The sequence below is a fragment of the Perca fluviatilis genome, chromosome 24 (genome assembly GCF_010015445.1).
Source record: "Perca fluviatilis chromosome 24, GENO_Pfluv_1.0, whole genome shotgun sequence".
Classification (NCBI taxonomy): Eukaryota; Metazoa; Chordata; class Actinopteri; order Perciformes; family Percidae; genus Perca; species Perca fluviatilis.
In genome coordinates, this window is record NC_053135.1 from 20,408,602 (window position 1) to 20,424,264 (window position 15,663).

The 15,663-nt window shown below is 40.3% G+C and overlaps 1 protein-coding gene across 1 annotated transcript; it reads left to right on the forward strand.

The window, feature by feature from the left end:
- Positions 1-410: 410 nt before the first annotated feature.
- gyg2 (glycogenin 2) lies at positions 411-10,517 on the forward strand. Its single transcript, XM_039792555.1, has 8 exons — positions 411-514; positions 1,048-1,186; positions 1,716-1,890; positions 7,175-7,337; positions 7,436-7,562; positions 8,040-8,211; positions 8,699-8,815; positions 10,392-10,517. Exons 1-8 carry the CDS (start codon positions 484-486, stop codon positions 10,515-10,517), a joined length of 1,050 nt encoding a protein of 349 aa, XP_039648489.1. The 5' UTR covers positions 411-483.
- Positions 10,518-15,663: the final 5,146 nt, after the last annotated feature.

Consider the following 15,663-nt stretch of genomic DNA (forward strand, 5'->3'; position numbering starts at 1 on the left):
TCTAAAGAGCAGCTCTGTGATATTTGAAAAGGGGAAGATAACGCTGTGTGCTTTCCTTTAAAGCTTTTTTGATGCTTTCAACACTTTTGTGGACACTATTTTTAACACTTCTGGTGTTACGTTTTTTAGCTACTTTTTGTACATTTTTAACACTCTTTTAAATGCTTTTTTTGACACTTTTTTTCAAATACTTCAGGCGCTTTTTTTGCCGCTTTTCACACTTTTTAACACTCCGTGTCAGCCCTCCTAAAGACATCCTCTGTGGAAAGACTATCATATCATCACTATATAGGTCAAGTGTGTGTGACCGAGCCATCCGCACAGAGGGTCGACACACTGTTGCTCAACACTTGGCAAAGCTCGCTAGTTGAATGACCCGTAAACGCACCCACACAAACAGTGTCATAGAGCTAACATCCCGTCTCTATTTAAACTGTGTGCCTTCTGTAGAGACGTCTGCTGCATGAAAGATTATTATTAAGGATGGCTAAAGTTACTGGATCGGAAATGTGCGGTAGGTGACATCCTGTAATCTGAATGATCGAAGATTTAAACTATACTGCTCGTTGGTTGAGTTGTGTTCTGAATTAAAAGGTGTTGAGTCTGTTCTGTTCAGGGACCACTTACTCAACAATCAAACTCACGGACCGCCAAACAGACAAAGTGGAGTCACATTATTCCACTTGCTCTAACTGGCTTCTTTGATGCTTTTTTGGGATGTTTTGTTTGTATTTGACACTTTGTTCAAAAAACAATTTTAAGGCTCTTTTTTAAACTTTTTGGGGCTCTGTATTTGGCAAATGTTTATTTTTATCCAAACCACAATCTTTTTCCTAAACTCAAAAGGGTAACTTTTGTTTAGTTTTTTCAGCTGCACTTTTTGAGCTTTTTTTTTAATAATTTTTTGTTGTTGATGCTTTTCACGATGTTTGTTTCAACGCCTTTGATGCTTTTGCTGTCTTCTTTTTTTTACACTTTAATTGCATTTTTTTTAGCCTTTGTCCCACTATGACCAGAAATAAAAGGTGACTTCTTCACTGTCTCCAGGTGCCGAGGCCTTCGTCACCATGGCGACCACAGACTCGTACTGTATGGGAGCGACGGTGGTGGCCAGGAGTTTACGGCGTCACGGGACAACTCGCAGCATCGTTGTCATGGTTACGCCTAACGTCTCAGAGCAGTCGAGGTGGGTGAAACGTCCCAGACGTCTGTTTGAACTGAAGAACTGCTGATGCCAGGGTTAAAGGGGGGCGGAGCGTCTGGGGCCCCAAATCTTTGAGGTGTTCGAGAACAATACGTTACAAAATAGGATGTAATAAAAGTGACAAAAACATCGGAGAAAGCTACAAAAAAGTTTAAAAAAGTGCTATTAATTTCGTAAAAAGATTTTTAGTCTTTCTGTTATCAAAATAGCTTGAAGAATAGTCTGATTTAACGTAAAGTACGGCTTTGTTCTTGTCACATGAAACCACTCAACATGTTAACGTTTCAGCGTTGGGGAAAAGAACTGCGTATGAATGCATCATTACTTTTTTTTACACTTATTTCTGTCATATGTTTTATGTTTTTTTTTTTTTTCTACATTTTTGCCACTTCTTTCATTGTTTTTGTTCTTCAACTTTTTTGGTGTTTATTTCTGAAGTTTTCATCACTTATTTTGATGTTTTTGGTGCTTTTGTGTGGTTACATTTTAATCTTTACGTCTCTCCACTCAGGCTTGCCCTGCAGGAAGCGTTTGATGATGTCATCACGGTGGACATGATGGACAGTGAGGACTGTCTCCGTCTGTCCCTGCTGGGACGTCCCGAGCTCGGCATCACCTTCACCAAGATCCACTGCTGGTCTCTCAGTCGCTTCAGCAAGTGTGTCTTCCTGGACGCCGACACCCTCGTGAGTCCCTAGACACAACTTCAGACGGGGAAGGTTGTTTTGCTGTCATATCCAATCTGTGTTTACGCTTTTTGACATGTTCTTTGACACTTTACAATGGGTTGTTTTGTTTTTTATAGCCAATCCGTTCAGTCTGTGTTACTGTCAAAACCCTTTCGACACTTTTTTCGTAGATTTTTTAAATCTTTTTTATGCAATTTTGAGAGTTTTGTGACTTGATTTTTAATGCCTTTTATGCTTTTTGAGGTTTTTTTTTTTTTTTGCTTTTTCCGATGCATCCGTGTTGCCAACAGATTCTCACTCCCATCGCGTAAAATACGGACACTTGGTCAGGTGCCTTTGGCGTTGTTCTTGACAGTAAAAGTCTCCTTTAGCATCAGATCTAAACACACTTTATATAAACGCGCTTGCTCGGGACTATTGGCATCACTTTTGATGCAGTTAGGTTAAGGAAAAGATGGTTGGTGGGCTTATAAAACATATGTTTACATACACGCGGGACAAGAACAGGACAGTTGGGTTTAGGAAAGGAAGAACGGGACGGTTGGGTTTAGGAAACGTGACACGCGGGATATGAACCCCGGTCTCCATGTGTTGTTTGACCCGTCCACCCCCCGAACCAACCTCTCTATGCGGATTTTTGGCCTTTCATACTACTCGCTACCGTAGTCGCTCTTAGTGCTACGTCATCTTCAAACCCTGTGTAGCTGCTGCCCTCCCCGCTGCGTTCTACAAACACGCTGAAGGGCGTTTTTTGCGCCGCTTCAGACGCTGACAGCCACTGACAGCCACTGACAGCCACTGACAGCCACTTTCCAAATGTCTATTTTAGGAGTTCGGAGTGAAAACGGATTGGTGTTGCTGTTTTAATGAGCAGCTTTCAGAAGGTTTCACAGGCTGCAGCGGTCCAGATGAAGGGGATCTGTCTTAAAATGTGAGACATTATTCCTTCATTTGTTCTTTTTGTTGTGTTTTACACATTTCAAATTTCAATTACAGCATTGATCACTTTTCAAAGGGATAATTCCCAGAAAAGTGTCTAAATACAGCTTTTTTGACATGTTTTAGATTTGTTTCGACAATTTTTTAATTTAAATAATGCTTTTCATGCTTTTTTATGTGTTCTTTTATATGCTTTTTTATGTTCTTTTTTATATGCTTTTTTATATGCTTTTTTTGAAGGCTTTCTTAACGCTTTTTGCTTAGATCATTCTTCAATGGAATAATTCCTAGCTGGTCATCATGAACCTACTGTATTTCACTATCAGTCAGTTAACATACTGCGGTTAATGATCGTCCATTCATGTTGTAAACTGTTGACACATCTCTCCGTGTCAGCCTGCAAAGTCAAACATTTTCTTGCTGAAATCAATCCCATCATGCATGTTAGCGGACATGTGGGAGTATGTTCTTCTTTCTGAGTTTGCTCAGCGTAAACATGATGTCAAGAGGTTGTATGCAAGTTTGTGCACACATCGTGTTCTGGCACAACCACATGTCTCTACTACCCTGGAACTTGAATGTTTTCATTGTTATCGTTTGGCAAATTTGGTCAATAATGCTGTCATTTTTCCCACCAAATCCATCCACAACAAGAGTAGTATGTAGAGAGACAACAGTAGAGAGTAGTAATTAGAGAGACAGCAGTAGAGAGTAGTATGTAGAGAGACAACAGTAGAGAGTAGTATGTAGAGAGACAGCAGTAGAGTAGTATGTAGAGAGACAACGGTAGAGAGTAGTATGTAGAGAGACAACGGTAGAGAGTAGTATGTAGAGAGACAACACTAGAGAGTAGTATGTAGAGAGATAACAGTAGAGAGTAGTATGTAGAGAGTAGTATGTAGAGAGAAAACAGTAGAGAGTAGTATGTAGAGACACAACGGTAGAGAGTAGTATGTAGAGAGACAACACTAGAGAGTAGTATGAAGAGAGATAACAGTAGAGAATAGTATGTAGAGAGATAACAGTAGAGAGTAGTATGTAGAGAGACAACAGTAGAGAGTAGTATGTATGTAGAGAGACAACAGTAGAGAGTAGTATGTAGAGAGACAACAGCAGAGAGTAGTATGTAGACAGACAACAGTAGAGAGACAACAGTAGAGAGTAGTATGTAGAGAGACAACAGTAGAGAGTAGTATGTAGAGACAACGGTAGAGTAGTATGTAGAGAGACAGCAGTAGAGAGTAGTATGTAGAGAGACAACAGTAGAGAGTAGTATGTAGAGAGACAACAGTAGAGTAGTATATAGAGAGACAGCAGTAGAGAGTAGTATGAAGAGAGACAACAATAGAGAGTAGTATGTAGAGAGACAACAGCAGAGAGTAGTATGTAGAGACAACGAGAATAGAGAGATAGAGACAACAGTAGAGAGTAGTATGTAGAGAGACAACAGTAGAGAGTAGTATGTAGAGAGACAACAGTAGCGTAGTATATAGAGAGACAACAGTAGAGAGTAGTATATAGAGAGACAGCAGTAGAGAGTAGTATGAAGAGAGACAACAGTAGAGAGTAGTATGTAGAGAGACAACAGTAGAGTAGTATATAAAGAGACAGCAGTAGAGAGTAGTATGAAGAGAGACAGCAGTAGAGAATAGTATGAAGACAGACAACAGTAGAGAGTAGTATGTAGAGAGACAACAGCAGAGATTAGTATGTAGACAGACAACAGTAGAGAGACAACAGTAGAGTAGTATGTAGAGGCAACAGCAGAGAGTAGTATGTAGACAGACAACAGTAGAGAGACAACAGCAGAGAGTAGTATGTAGACAGACAACAGTAGAGAGACAACAGTAGAGAGTAGTATGTAGAGAGACAACAGTAGAGAGTAGTATGTAGAGAGACAACAGTAGAGAGTAGTATATAGAGAGAAAACAGTAGAGAGAAAACAGTAGAGAGTAGTATGAAGAGACAACAGTAGAGAGTAGTATGTAGAGAGACAACAGTAGAGAGTAGTATATAGAGAGACAACAGTAGAGAGTAGTATGTAGACAGACAACAGTAGAGAGACAACAGTAGAGAGTAGTATGTAGAGACAACAGTAGAGAGTAGTATGAAGAGAGACAGCAGTAGAGAGTATTATGTAGAGAGACAACGGTAGAGAGTAGTATGTAGAGAAACAACAGTAGAGGGCCCAGCACAATAACTTCAGTTTTGTTAGAGTTTAATATCAGAAAATTATAGGTCATCCAGGAGAGGAATAGTGTTTCCTAATAATATTACCAAGAGGGAGCATATATAAGGAGAATAGAATTGGTCCAAGCACTGAGCCTTGTGGAACGCCATGGCTAACTTTAGCGTACTTGGAGGATTTATCATTAACATTAACAAATTGAGATCGATCAGAGAAATAGGACTTAAACCAGCTTAGAGCGATTCCTTTAATGCCAACTAAATGTTCCAATTTCTGTAACAGGATTGTATGGTCAATAGTGTCGAATGCAGCACTAAGATCTAGTAAAACAACAATGGAGACAAGTCCTGTCTGTGCGTTACATCGAGTTAGTAATTTTCACCAGTGCCGTCTCTGTGCTATGATTCTTTCTAAATCCTGATTGAAGGTCATCAAATAAACTATTGCTATGTAGAAAATCACATAGTTGGTTAGCGACTACCTTCTCAAGGATCTTGGAGAGAAAGGGAAGGTTAGATATAGGTCTATAGTTTGCTAAGACCTCAGGATCGAGGGTGGGTTTTTTCAGAAGAGCTATTTTAAATGACTGCGGTACATAACCTGTTAATAAGGACATATTGATCATATCTAGTAATGAAGTGTTAACCACGGGTAACGCTTCTTTGAGTAGTCTCGTTGGGATGGGGTCTAAGAGACAGGTCCATGGCTTCGCTGAGGATATCTTTAACATTAATTGTTGAAGGTCTATAGGATAAAAGCAGTCTAAGTATATGTTGGGAATAGTCGTTCTTTCTAGCGTTCCTGCATTCAAAGGTGAACCTTTAGAAGTTGAGGGCAAAAGGGGATCGATTTGATCTCTAACTGTTATAATTTTATCGTTAAAGAAGTTCATGAAGTCATCACTACTCAGAGCTAGAGGAATAGATGGCTCAGTAGAGCTGTGACTATCTGTCAGCCTGGCTACAGTGCTGAAAAGAAACCTTGGGTTGTTCTTATTTTCTTCTATTAGTGATGAGTAATAGTCTGATCTGGCCTTTCTTAGGGCCTTCCTATAGGTTTTGAGACTTTCTTGCCAATCCAAACGGGATTCTTCCACTTTTGTGGAATGCCACTTACTTTCGAGGTTTCGCGAGATTTGTTTTAATTTGCGAGTTTGAGAGTTATACCAAGGTGCTAGTTTCCTTTGCTTCATCATCTTCTTTTTCAGGGGAGCAACAGAGTCTAAGGTCGTCCGTAGGCAAGTCATATGTAGAGACAACAGTAGAGAGTAGTATGTAGAGAGACAACAGTAGAGAGTAGTATGTAGAGAGACAACAATAGAGAGTAGTATGAAGAGAGACAACAGTAGAGAGTAGTATGTAGAGAGACAACAGTAGAGAGTAGTATGTAGAGAGAAAACAGTAGAGAGAAAACAGTAGAGAGTAGTATGAAGAGACAACAGTAGAGAGTAGTATGTAGAGAGACAACAGTAGAGAGTAGTATGAAGAGAGACAACAGTAGATAGTAGTATGTAGAGAGACAACAGTAGAGAGTATGTAGAGAGACAACAGTAGAGAGGAGTATGTAGAGAGACAACAGTAGAGAGTAGTATGTAGAGAGACAACAGTAGAGAGTATGTAGAGAGACAACAGTAGAGAGTAGTATGAAGAGAGACAGCAGTAGAGAGTAGTATGTAGAGAGACAACAGTAGAGAGTAGTATGAAGAGAGACAACAGTAGAGAGTATGTAGAGAGACAACAGTAGAGAGTAGTATGAAGAGAGACAGCAGTAGAGAGTAGTATGTAGAGAGACAACAGTAGAGAGTAGTATGAAGAGAGACAGCAGTAGAGAGTAGTATGTAGAGAGACAACAGTAGAGAGTAGTATGAAGAGAGACAGCAGTAGAGAGTAGTATGAAAGACTGAGGCAGGTTGGAGGGGTGGACTGGTCAAACAACTCAGGACTCTCCCCTAGAAGACCGGGGTTTGTGTCCCGTTCTTGTCCTGCGTGTCACTGAAACATACATTTTGTAACCCCACCCACCATCTTTTCCTAACCCTTTCTTGTGCCAGATGTCAGTTAAACATCCACTAGAGACCCAGAGCGTCACAATATATCACTAAAGGAGACCATGCGTTGCTGCTGCAGCTTTGTGACCGCCCCTGTTCACTCTCAGGTTCTTTGTAATGTGGACGAGTTGTTTGAGAGAGATGAGTTATCGGCGGCTCCGGATCCCGGCTGGCCTGACTGCTTCAACTCTGGTGTGTTTGTCTTTAGACCGTCGCTCAGAACGCACCGCCGCCTGCTGGATCATGCCCTGCAGCACGGCAGCTTTGACGGTAACGCACGACAACATGTCTGAGTTTTAAACTACTACTGTGTCTGTTAGTTCAAAGAAAGATAACGTGTGTGTGTGTGTCTATGTGTGTGTGTGTAGGAGGGGACCAGGGCCTGTTGAACTCTTTCTTCAGCAGCTGGCCGCTGGACGACATCAAGAAACATCTGCCGTTTGTCTACAACCTGAGTGCCAGCTCCGTCTACAGCTACCTCCCTGCTTTCACACAGTGAGTGGGTATGCACTACCTGCACGAATACATCTCAACTCTGCTCGCACACTTACTATTAGTTACCAACTAACCCTAACCCTTTCACATAGTGAGTGGGTCTTTTGTCATGCTTTTGTCAACGCTTTTGTTTCGTGTTCTTACGTTTCTTTTCAAAGTTTTCTGAAGCATTTGTACACATTTTTGTAGACACTTTTGTAGACACTTGTCCCTTTTTAAACTTTTCTTTTCAATGTTTTTGACGCTTTTTGTGGGTGCTTTTGTCAACGTTGTACTGCACTGCCTGTGCGAATACATCTCAACTCTGCTCACACACTATTAGTATTGGTGGATTGGAGTTAACATTTTCAGGCTGACACAAATGTGTTTGCATTAAAGGCTGTAACGCTGTTTTCTTCATCAGTAAATCAGCGGCATGTTTATGTTTGTTTCTTCGACATTTCTTATAGTTATTTTAAAACAGTTTTGTTCCTGCAGGTTTGGCCACAATGCAAAGATCGTCCATTTCTTGGGAGCAGAGAAACCCTGGAGCTCCGGCAGCCAATCACAGTCTCCCACCATGGACCAGTTTGTGTCTCTGTGGTGGAAGGAATACAACACCAGTAACACCAGTTACACCAGATCAGCTGCGCCAGGGAAACCCCAACAGGTACCAATGTCTGAAATCTGAAATCTTTTTGATGCTTTTTTCAAAGTTTTTTGTTTTACATTAACTTGCAATTAATCAAGGGTTTGCTATGGACAATCATGTGATTGATCATGATTAATTATTTCAATTGATTGACTGCCCTTATTGTCAACCATATGCAAAACAAGACCAAAACTGTGTCAGTCCGTGGCCTAATGTCTCTCATCTCCAAACCCTTAAAAAGTGCCATTAAAATGTCTAACTGGTGAGTCCTTTATAATATGTGTGATGTTAAATGTTCAGCAGCACAGTGCAGGAAGTCAGCCATGTTTGTGTGGTTTGCCCTGCAGGTTTTCACATTATGACTCCCCGCTCTTTAGTTGAAAGTTTGTTAAGCCGTCAAATAAGCTGCTGCAGAGTTTTGGCTGAAGGATGAATGCGACACATGGCTGCCCCGGCTTGGTATTAGTTGTCGTCCCAACACTCAACATTGTCTCTTGTTTTACAGATCCAGGAACGAGAAACCAAGATGTCGTTTAGAGAAAACTTGGACAGCTCCATCTCGCTGCTCGCACATTTCTCCCCGCTGTCTTTGAGGCTTCATTCCTCGTCTGAACCGGAGATGGTAACACATCTATCTATCTATCTATCTATCTATCTATCTATCTATCTATCTATCTATCTATCTATCTATCTATCTATCTATCTAGCTAGCCATCCATCCATCCATCCCTCTCTCTCTCTCTCTCTCTCTCTGTCTATCTATAATCCATCCATCTATCCATCTATACATCTATCTATCTATCTATCTATCTATCATCCATCCATCCCTCTCTCTCTCTCTCTCTATCTATCTATCTATCATCCATCTATACATATATCTATCCATCTATCTATATATCTATCCATCTATCTATCTATCTATCTATCTATCTATCTATCATCCATCCATCCATCCATCATCCCTCCCTTCTATCTATCTATCTATCTATCTATCTATCTATCTATCTATCTATCTATCTATCTATCTATCTATCATCCATCCATCATCCCTCCCTCTCTCTATCTATCTATCTATCTATCTATCTATCTATCTATCTATCATCCATCCATCCATCCATCATCCCTCCCTCTATCTATCTATCTATCTATCTATCTATCTATCTATCTATCTATCTATCTATCTATCCATCATCCCTCCCTCCCTCTATCTATCTATCTATCTATCTATCTATCTATCTATCTATCTATCTATCTATCTATCTATCTATCTATCTATATCCATCTGTTTGTCAAATCTCTGATTTTGCCAGAAGGTAGCCTATAAAAGATCCTTAAGCCACTCCTTTAAACACAGAGTTAATTTGCAGTCAAACATATTCTGTGAAGCCAAAAAAAGAAAGCATGTGCTAATCAATCCATTAATTAGCTTAATGAATGAGCTTATTAGCATGGCCACTTGTGTTTATAATAATCACAGTGATCATTATTATGGCAGCTCATCTTGTTGGTTCCTGTTGTACGAGTGTTTCTGCCTGACTGCATTTGACTCCTACACACACTGTTACCAACCCCAGGCCTCTGAGCGCCTCGCTGCACTTCTGTCCTTTGTTGAATTCATTCCATAGTGATGATGCATTGTTCTTCAACAAGCTTGTAGGATTCACCTGAACAGACACATGGCCTGCAGTGTGACAGCCATATATAACTACTGTGTTATATCTACTGTGACAACATACATCAAAAGTGTTTTCCACATAATAGAAAGAATAGAAATAGAAAGCTTTTTTCAAAGTTTTTTTCAACATTTCTGGCTCTTTTTTCAACATTGTTGGTGCTTCTTTTGACGTTTCTGTTGCTTTGTTTTACACTTATGAAGTATTTGTTTTTTTACGAAGCTTTTGTAGCTTTTTATTGATGTTTTTGTTGCTTTTGCGAATTTTATCTTGCTTTTTGACATTTTCAAAGTTTTCAACGTTTTTGACGCTCTTCTGGACATTTTTGTCACTTTTTTCCAATGTTTAGTTTTTTCAACACATATTTCACTTTTCAGAAGTTCTTGTTGTCGTTCTAGGTGTTTTTTTTTCAACATTGGCTTCAGTTTTCAGACCAGGAAGCTTTGTCCATTATTTTTTAGTCTGTGGTTTAAACCTGGCTGATTTTATACTGACATTGAGTGACATGACTACGGCTCTGTGTAGTGTTGCCACACAGATAACACACCGTTGGAGGAAGAAGAGAAGTCAGAGATCCAGGACCCGGCGTCTGGTGCAGAAACTGATCCACATCCTGTACGTAAACCCTCGCCTTTCTCACCGCAATGTTGATCTAAATATATTAGTGCCCCAGTGTGAACACTGGGGGTGGAGCCAGACAGTGTAAACATTGGGGGGCGGAGCTAGACAGTGTAAACATTGGGGGGCAGAGCAAGACAGTGTAAACATTGGGGGGCAGAGCCAGACAGTGTAAACATTGGGGGGCAGAGCTAGACGGTGTAAACATTGGGGGTGGAGCCAGACGGTTAAACATTGGGGGCAGAGCAGACGGTGTAAACATTGGGGTTGGAGCCAGACGGTGTAAACATTGGGGGGGTGCCCAGACGGTGTAAACATTGGGGGGCGGAGCTAGACTGTGTAAACATTGGGGGGCAGAGCCAGACAGTGTAAACATTGGGGGGCGGAGCTAGACAGTGTAAACATTGGGGGGCAGAGCTAGACGGTGTAAACATTGGGGGTGGAGCCAGACGGTGTAAACATTGGGGGGGGAGCCAGACGGTGTAAACATTGGGGGTGGAGCCAGACGGTGTAAACATTGGGGGGCGGAGCTAGACTGTGTAAACATTGGGGGGCGGAGCCAGACAGTGTAAACATTGGGGGGCGGAGCTAGACAGTGTAAACATTGGGGGCAGAGCTAGACGGTGTTTTTTTTTTTTTTTTTTTTTTTTTTTTTTTTTGCCAGCAAGGACAGGGGAAAATTGGGGTGGAGTTAATAAATTGGGTGGAGTAGAGTTAAAATTGGGGTGGGTAGAGGTTAAAAATTGGGGTGGAGTTAGAGGTTAAAAATTGGGGTGGGAGTTAGAGTTAAAATTGGGGGTTGAGTTAGATTGTGTAAAATTGGGGTTGGAGTTAGATGGTGTAAAATTGGGGTGGAGTGATTGTGTAAAATTGGGGGTTGGAGTAGAAGAAAATTGGGGGGTAGGAGTTAGAGGTGTAAAATTGGGGGTTGAGTTAGATGTAAAATTGGGTGGAGTAGAAGAAAATTGGGGGTGGAGTTAGATTGTGTAAATTTGGGGTGGAGTAGATGTGTAAAATTGGGGGTTGGAGTTAGAGGTGTAAAATTGGGGTAGAGTAGAAGTGTAAATATTAGTTGAGTTAGATTGTGTAAAATTGGGGGTTGGTTTGTGATGTTTAAAATTGGGGGTGGAGTAGAGAAAATTGGGGTGGAGTTAGATGGTGTAAATATGTGGAGTTAGGAGGTAAAATTGGGGGTTGGAGTTAGGATTGTGTAAAATTGGGGTGGAGTAGAGGTGTAAAATTGGGGGTGGAGTTTAGATTGTGTAAAATTGGGGTGGAGTAGAAGGAAATTTGGGGGGTAGAGTAGATGTAAAAATTGGGGGGGTTGAGTTAGGAAGAAAATTTGGGGTGGAGTAGAAGGAAAATATTGGGGTGGAGTTTAGGATTAGGGTAAAATTGGGGTTTGGAGTAGATAAAATTGGGGGTGGAGTTGATTAAAGATTGGGGGGTAGAGTAGAAGTGTAATTGATTGGGGGATGAGTTTGAAGGTAAAATTAGGGAGAGAGAAGACGTTTTTGGGGTGGTTTATGGGTGGTTTGTGGGTTTTGGGTGGTGGTTATGGGGCGTTTATTGGGGGCGGGGTTTGGTTTTTGGGCGTGTTTGGGGGGTTTTGTTTTTTGGGTGTTTTTTGGTGTTTTGCTTTTTTTTTTGGGCTTTGTTTTGGGGCGGTTTTGTTGTTGTGGGGGTGGGGGTTTTGATGTTTAATTGAGTTAAAATTTAGAAAAAAAATTATAGAATAAAATTGGAGCAACTTAAAAAAAAAAAAATAAAAAATTAAAAAAATTATAAAAAAATTTAAATAAATTTAAATAAATTGAGCCAGGAAACATTGGGAGACAGACGGGTAAACACTAGTGAGTAGATTGTGTAAATTTGTTTTTTATATTGAGCACACAGAACATCGTCAGCCAGACGTAAAATTGTATGGAGTTTAGGATTTTAAAAATTTGGGGTGGAGTTAGATAGTGTAAAATTTTGGGGTGAGTTTGATTGTGTAAATATTTGTTGTTGAGTTAGGATTGTGTGGTAAATATTATGGAGTTTGGATGGTAAAAATTGGGTAGAGTAGATAGTGTAAATATTGGTGGTTGGAGTTTGATTGTGTAAATATTGGGGGTTTGAGTTTGTGATGCTTTTAAATATTGTTGTGGATAGATGTTGTAAATATTGTTTTGGAGTTAGATGGTGTGGAAATTATGGAGTTAGATGGTAAATATTTTTTTTTTTTTTAGATGGGTAAATATTGTTTTTGAGTTAGATGTGGTGTAAATATTGGGGTTGTTTTTAGATGGTGTGTATATTGGGGTTTGTTAGGATGGTAAATATTGGGGTTGTTTGTAGATGGTAAAATTGTTTTTGTTGTTAGATTGGTGTGTTTAGTTGAAAGTAGATGGTGTAAAATTGTTTTTTTTGTTAGATGGGTAAAATTTTGGTTGATAGATGGTGTAATTATAATTGTTAAAAGTATAAACACAGAAGTGGTTGTTAAAATTGGGGTGGAGTAGATTTTTGTGTAAATATTGGGGGTGGAGTTAGATGGTGTAAAATTGGGGTGAGTTAGATTGAAAATTGTATGGTTTTAGATGGTAAATATTGGGGTAGAGTTAGATGGTGTAAAATTGGGGTGGAGTTAGATTGTGTAAAATTGGGGTGGTTTGTGATAGTGTAAAATTGGGGTGGAGTTAGATTGTGTAAAATTGGGGTGGAGTTAGATTGTGTAAAATTGGGGATGGTTTGATGGTGTAAAATTGGGGTAGAGTAGAAGTGTAAAATTGGGGTTGGAGTTGATTGTGTAAAATTGGGGGTTGGAGTTAGATGTTGTAAAATTGGGGTTGGTGTTGGTGGATGGTAAAATTGGGGTGGAGTTAGATGGGTGTAAAATTGGGGTGGATAGATGTAAAATTGGGGGTTGGAGTTTGAATTGTGTAAAATTGGGGTTGGAGTAGAGGTGTAAATTGTGAGTAGATGTAAATTTACACAACGGTAAACATTGGTTTAAAATTTTGGAGAGTAAAATTGTTTGAGAGGTAAAATTTGGTTTAATGTGTAAAAATTTTTTGAGAGAGTAAAATTGTGAAAGAGAGTTAAAATTTTTTGGTAGAGAATAAATTAAAACAAAAAAAAAGGCACACAGAAACATGGGGAAAGAAGCAAACAAAGTGGAATATGGCCATAAATGTTGAGCCCACATCATGGTAAACTTTTTGGGAACAAACAGCTGGAAAAAGGGTTGATTTTTTAAATGATGTGAGATTTTAGGCATTGTTATAAATATTTGAAAAGTATATATAGTTGTTTGTTTTGTTTTGTTAGATGTTAGAAATGAAATAGAAGTGGAAGTGTTTTTTTTTTTGGAAGATGATGTAGTTGTTTTGTTGTGATGGGGTAGAGTGTAGAAGATGGGTGTGGTAGATGGTGTAGTGTGGGGTAGATGGTGGGTAGATGGGTGGGTAGATGGTGTAGATGGTGTGGTAGATGAGGGGTAGATGGTGTAGATGGTGGGTAGATGGTGTGGTAGAGGTAGTGGTAGATGGTGGGTAGATGGGTATGTAGATGGTGTGGTAGATGATGGTAGATGGTGTGGTAGATGGTGTGGTAGATGGTTGGGCGAAGGGTTGATTTTAAATGATGTGTGGATTTTAGGATTATTAGATTTGAAAATTTATGTGGGTTTTGTTTGTGGGGAAAGAAGTGGTTGTTTTTTGAAGTGTTGGGTTGTTTTGTTGTGTGGGGGTAGAAGGGGGGGGTTGTTTGGACAGTACAAAGACAGTGTAAGTTGGGGGCGGCTAGACGGTAGACGTGTAGACGGAGACACGGCAGACGGCGGGCCACGGTAGACGGCACATGGTAGACACACATGGAAGGTGGGTGGGAGTGTGGGCTAACATCACGCGGCGAGACGGCGCTGCGCGGCGGGGCAGACGGGCGCGCAGACGGCGGGCAATGGTGGGTAGATGGCTCGTGCAGACGGCGCGGTGTAGATGGCGGGCAGACGGCGCGGCAGACGGTGGTAGATGGCGCGGCAGACGGTGGGGCGAATGGTGTGGGTAGATGGTGTGAGGCAGAACGGCGGTGGGTGCCCCGCCTGCCGCTGCTCCGGCGTAGGAGTACGCCCCAGACTAACATTGAGCAGGCTGGACATGGAGCATGGAGCGCATTACAAACACAGTTAGGAATAAACAACATAAATAAAATAGCAACAAAATAAATGCACTTACCTAACATTTTAACGCTTCTTTTGGTTGGGTTTTTTTGGCTTTTTTGAATTTTGGTTTGCTTCTGGTTAAATAGATGTAAAAAGCGTAAAACACAGCGGAGCAGAAAAAATTGGGGTGATGTTGTGAAGTGTAAAATATGGGGGTGGAGTTAGATGTAAAATTGGGGGTGGTAGATTGTTAAAATTGGGTGGGCAGAGTAAAATTGAAGAGAGCGGAGTTAAAATTGGGGTGGGTTTAGATTGTTAAATTGGGGCTGGGAATGAAATAAAATAAAAGATGGAAGGAAATGGCGCAATAGGTACAAAAATGGAAAATAACGCAAAACATTCGTGCCCGTTCGACGCCTGCTTAAGACGTAAAAATTGGGGCCAAGCTAGAAGGGTGTGAAAATTGGGGGTTGAAGAAAGATTAAGAAAAAATAAGCCGTTTGTGTAAAAATTGGGGCTGTTTTAGACGTTGTGTAAAAATTGGGGCTTGTTTTAGACGTAAAAATTGGGGCTGAAAGCGAGAAGGTGTAAAATTAGCTGAAATAGACGGCGTATTTTATAATTGTGGAATGGTGAACAAAGACAGGAAAGAAAATAACGCTAAAATTTCTAGGATCATGCTGAACCATTCTTGTATTTTAAATTCGTTTTGCTTGTTGTTTTCACTGCTTTTTATTGTTTCATGAAACACTTTGAATTGTTGGAAATGTGTTGTAAATAAAGTTGTTTGTTTGTTTGTATGCTTTGTTTGTTTGTATGCCTCTCTCTCTGTCTGTTTGTTTGTTTGTTTGTTTGTTTGTTTGTTTTGTCTGTTTGTCTGTTGGCTGTTTATGGAAGAACTCTCTTTAATTAATTTCGACTGCGCTTCTGTAACTCTATTCTGTATTTATACCTGTCTTGCTTGTTGTTTCACTGCTTTTTTATTGTTTCATGAAATCACTTGAATTGCTGAAAATGTGCCGCTATTAAAAAGCT

Bases quoted from the DNA above. Each gene is read 5' to 3' on its own strand.
- gyg2 (XM_039792555.1), top strand. From the start codon at position 484: ATGGCTAAAGTTACTGGATCGGAAATGTGCG. The intron at 7,338-7,435 runs GTAACGCACGAC...GTGTGTGTGTAG, and splicing joins GCAGCACGGCAGCTTTGACG to GAGGGGACCAGGGCCTGTTG. The intron at 8,212-8,698 runs GTACCAATGTCT...CTTGTTTTACAG, and splicing joins CGCCAGGGAAACCCCAACAG to ATCCAGGAACGAGAAACCAA.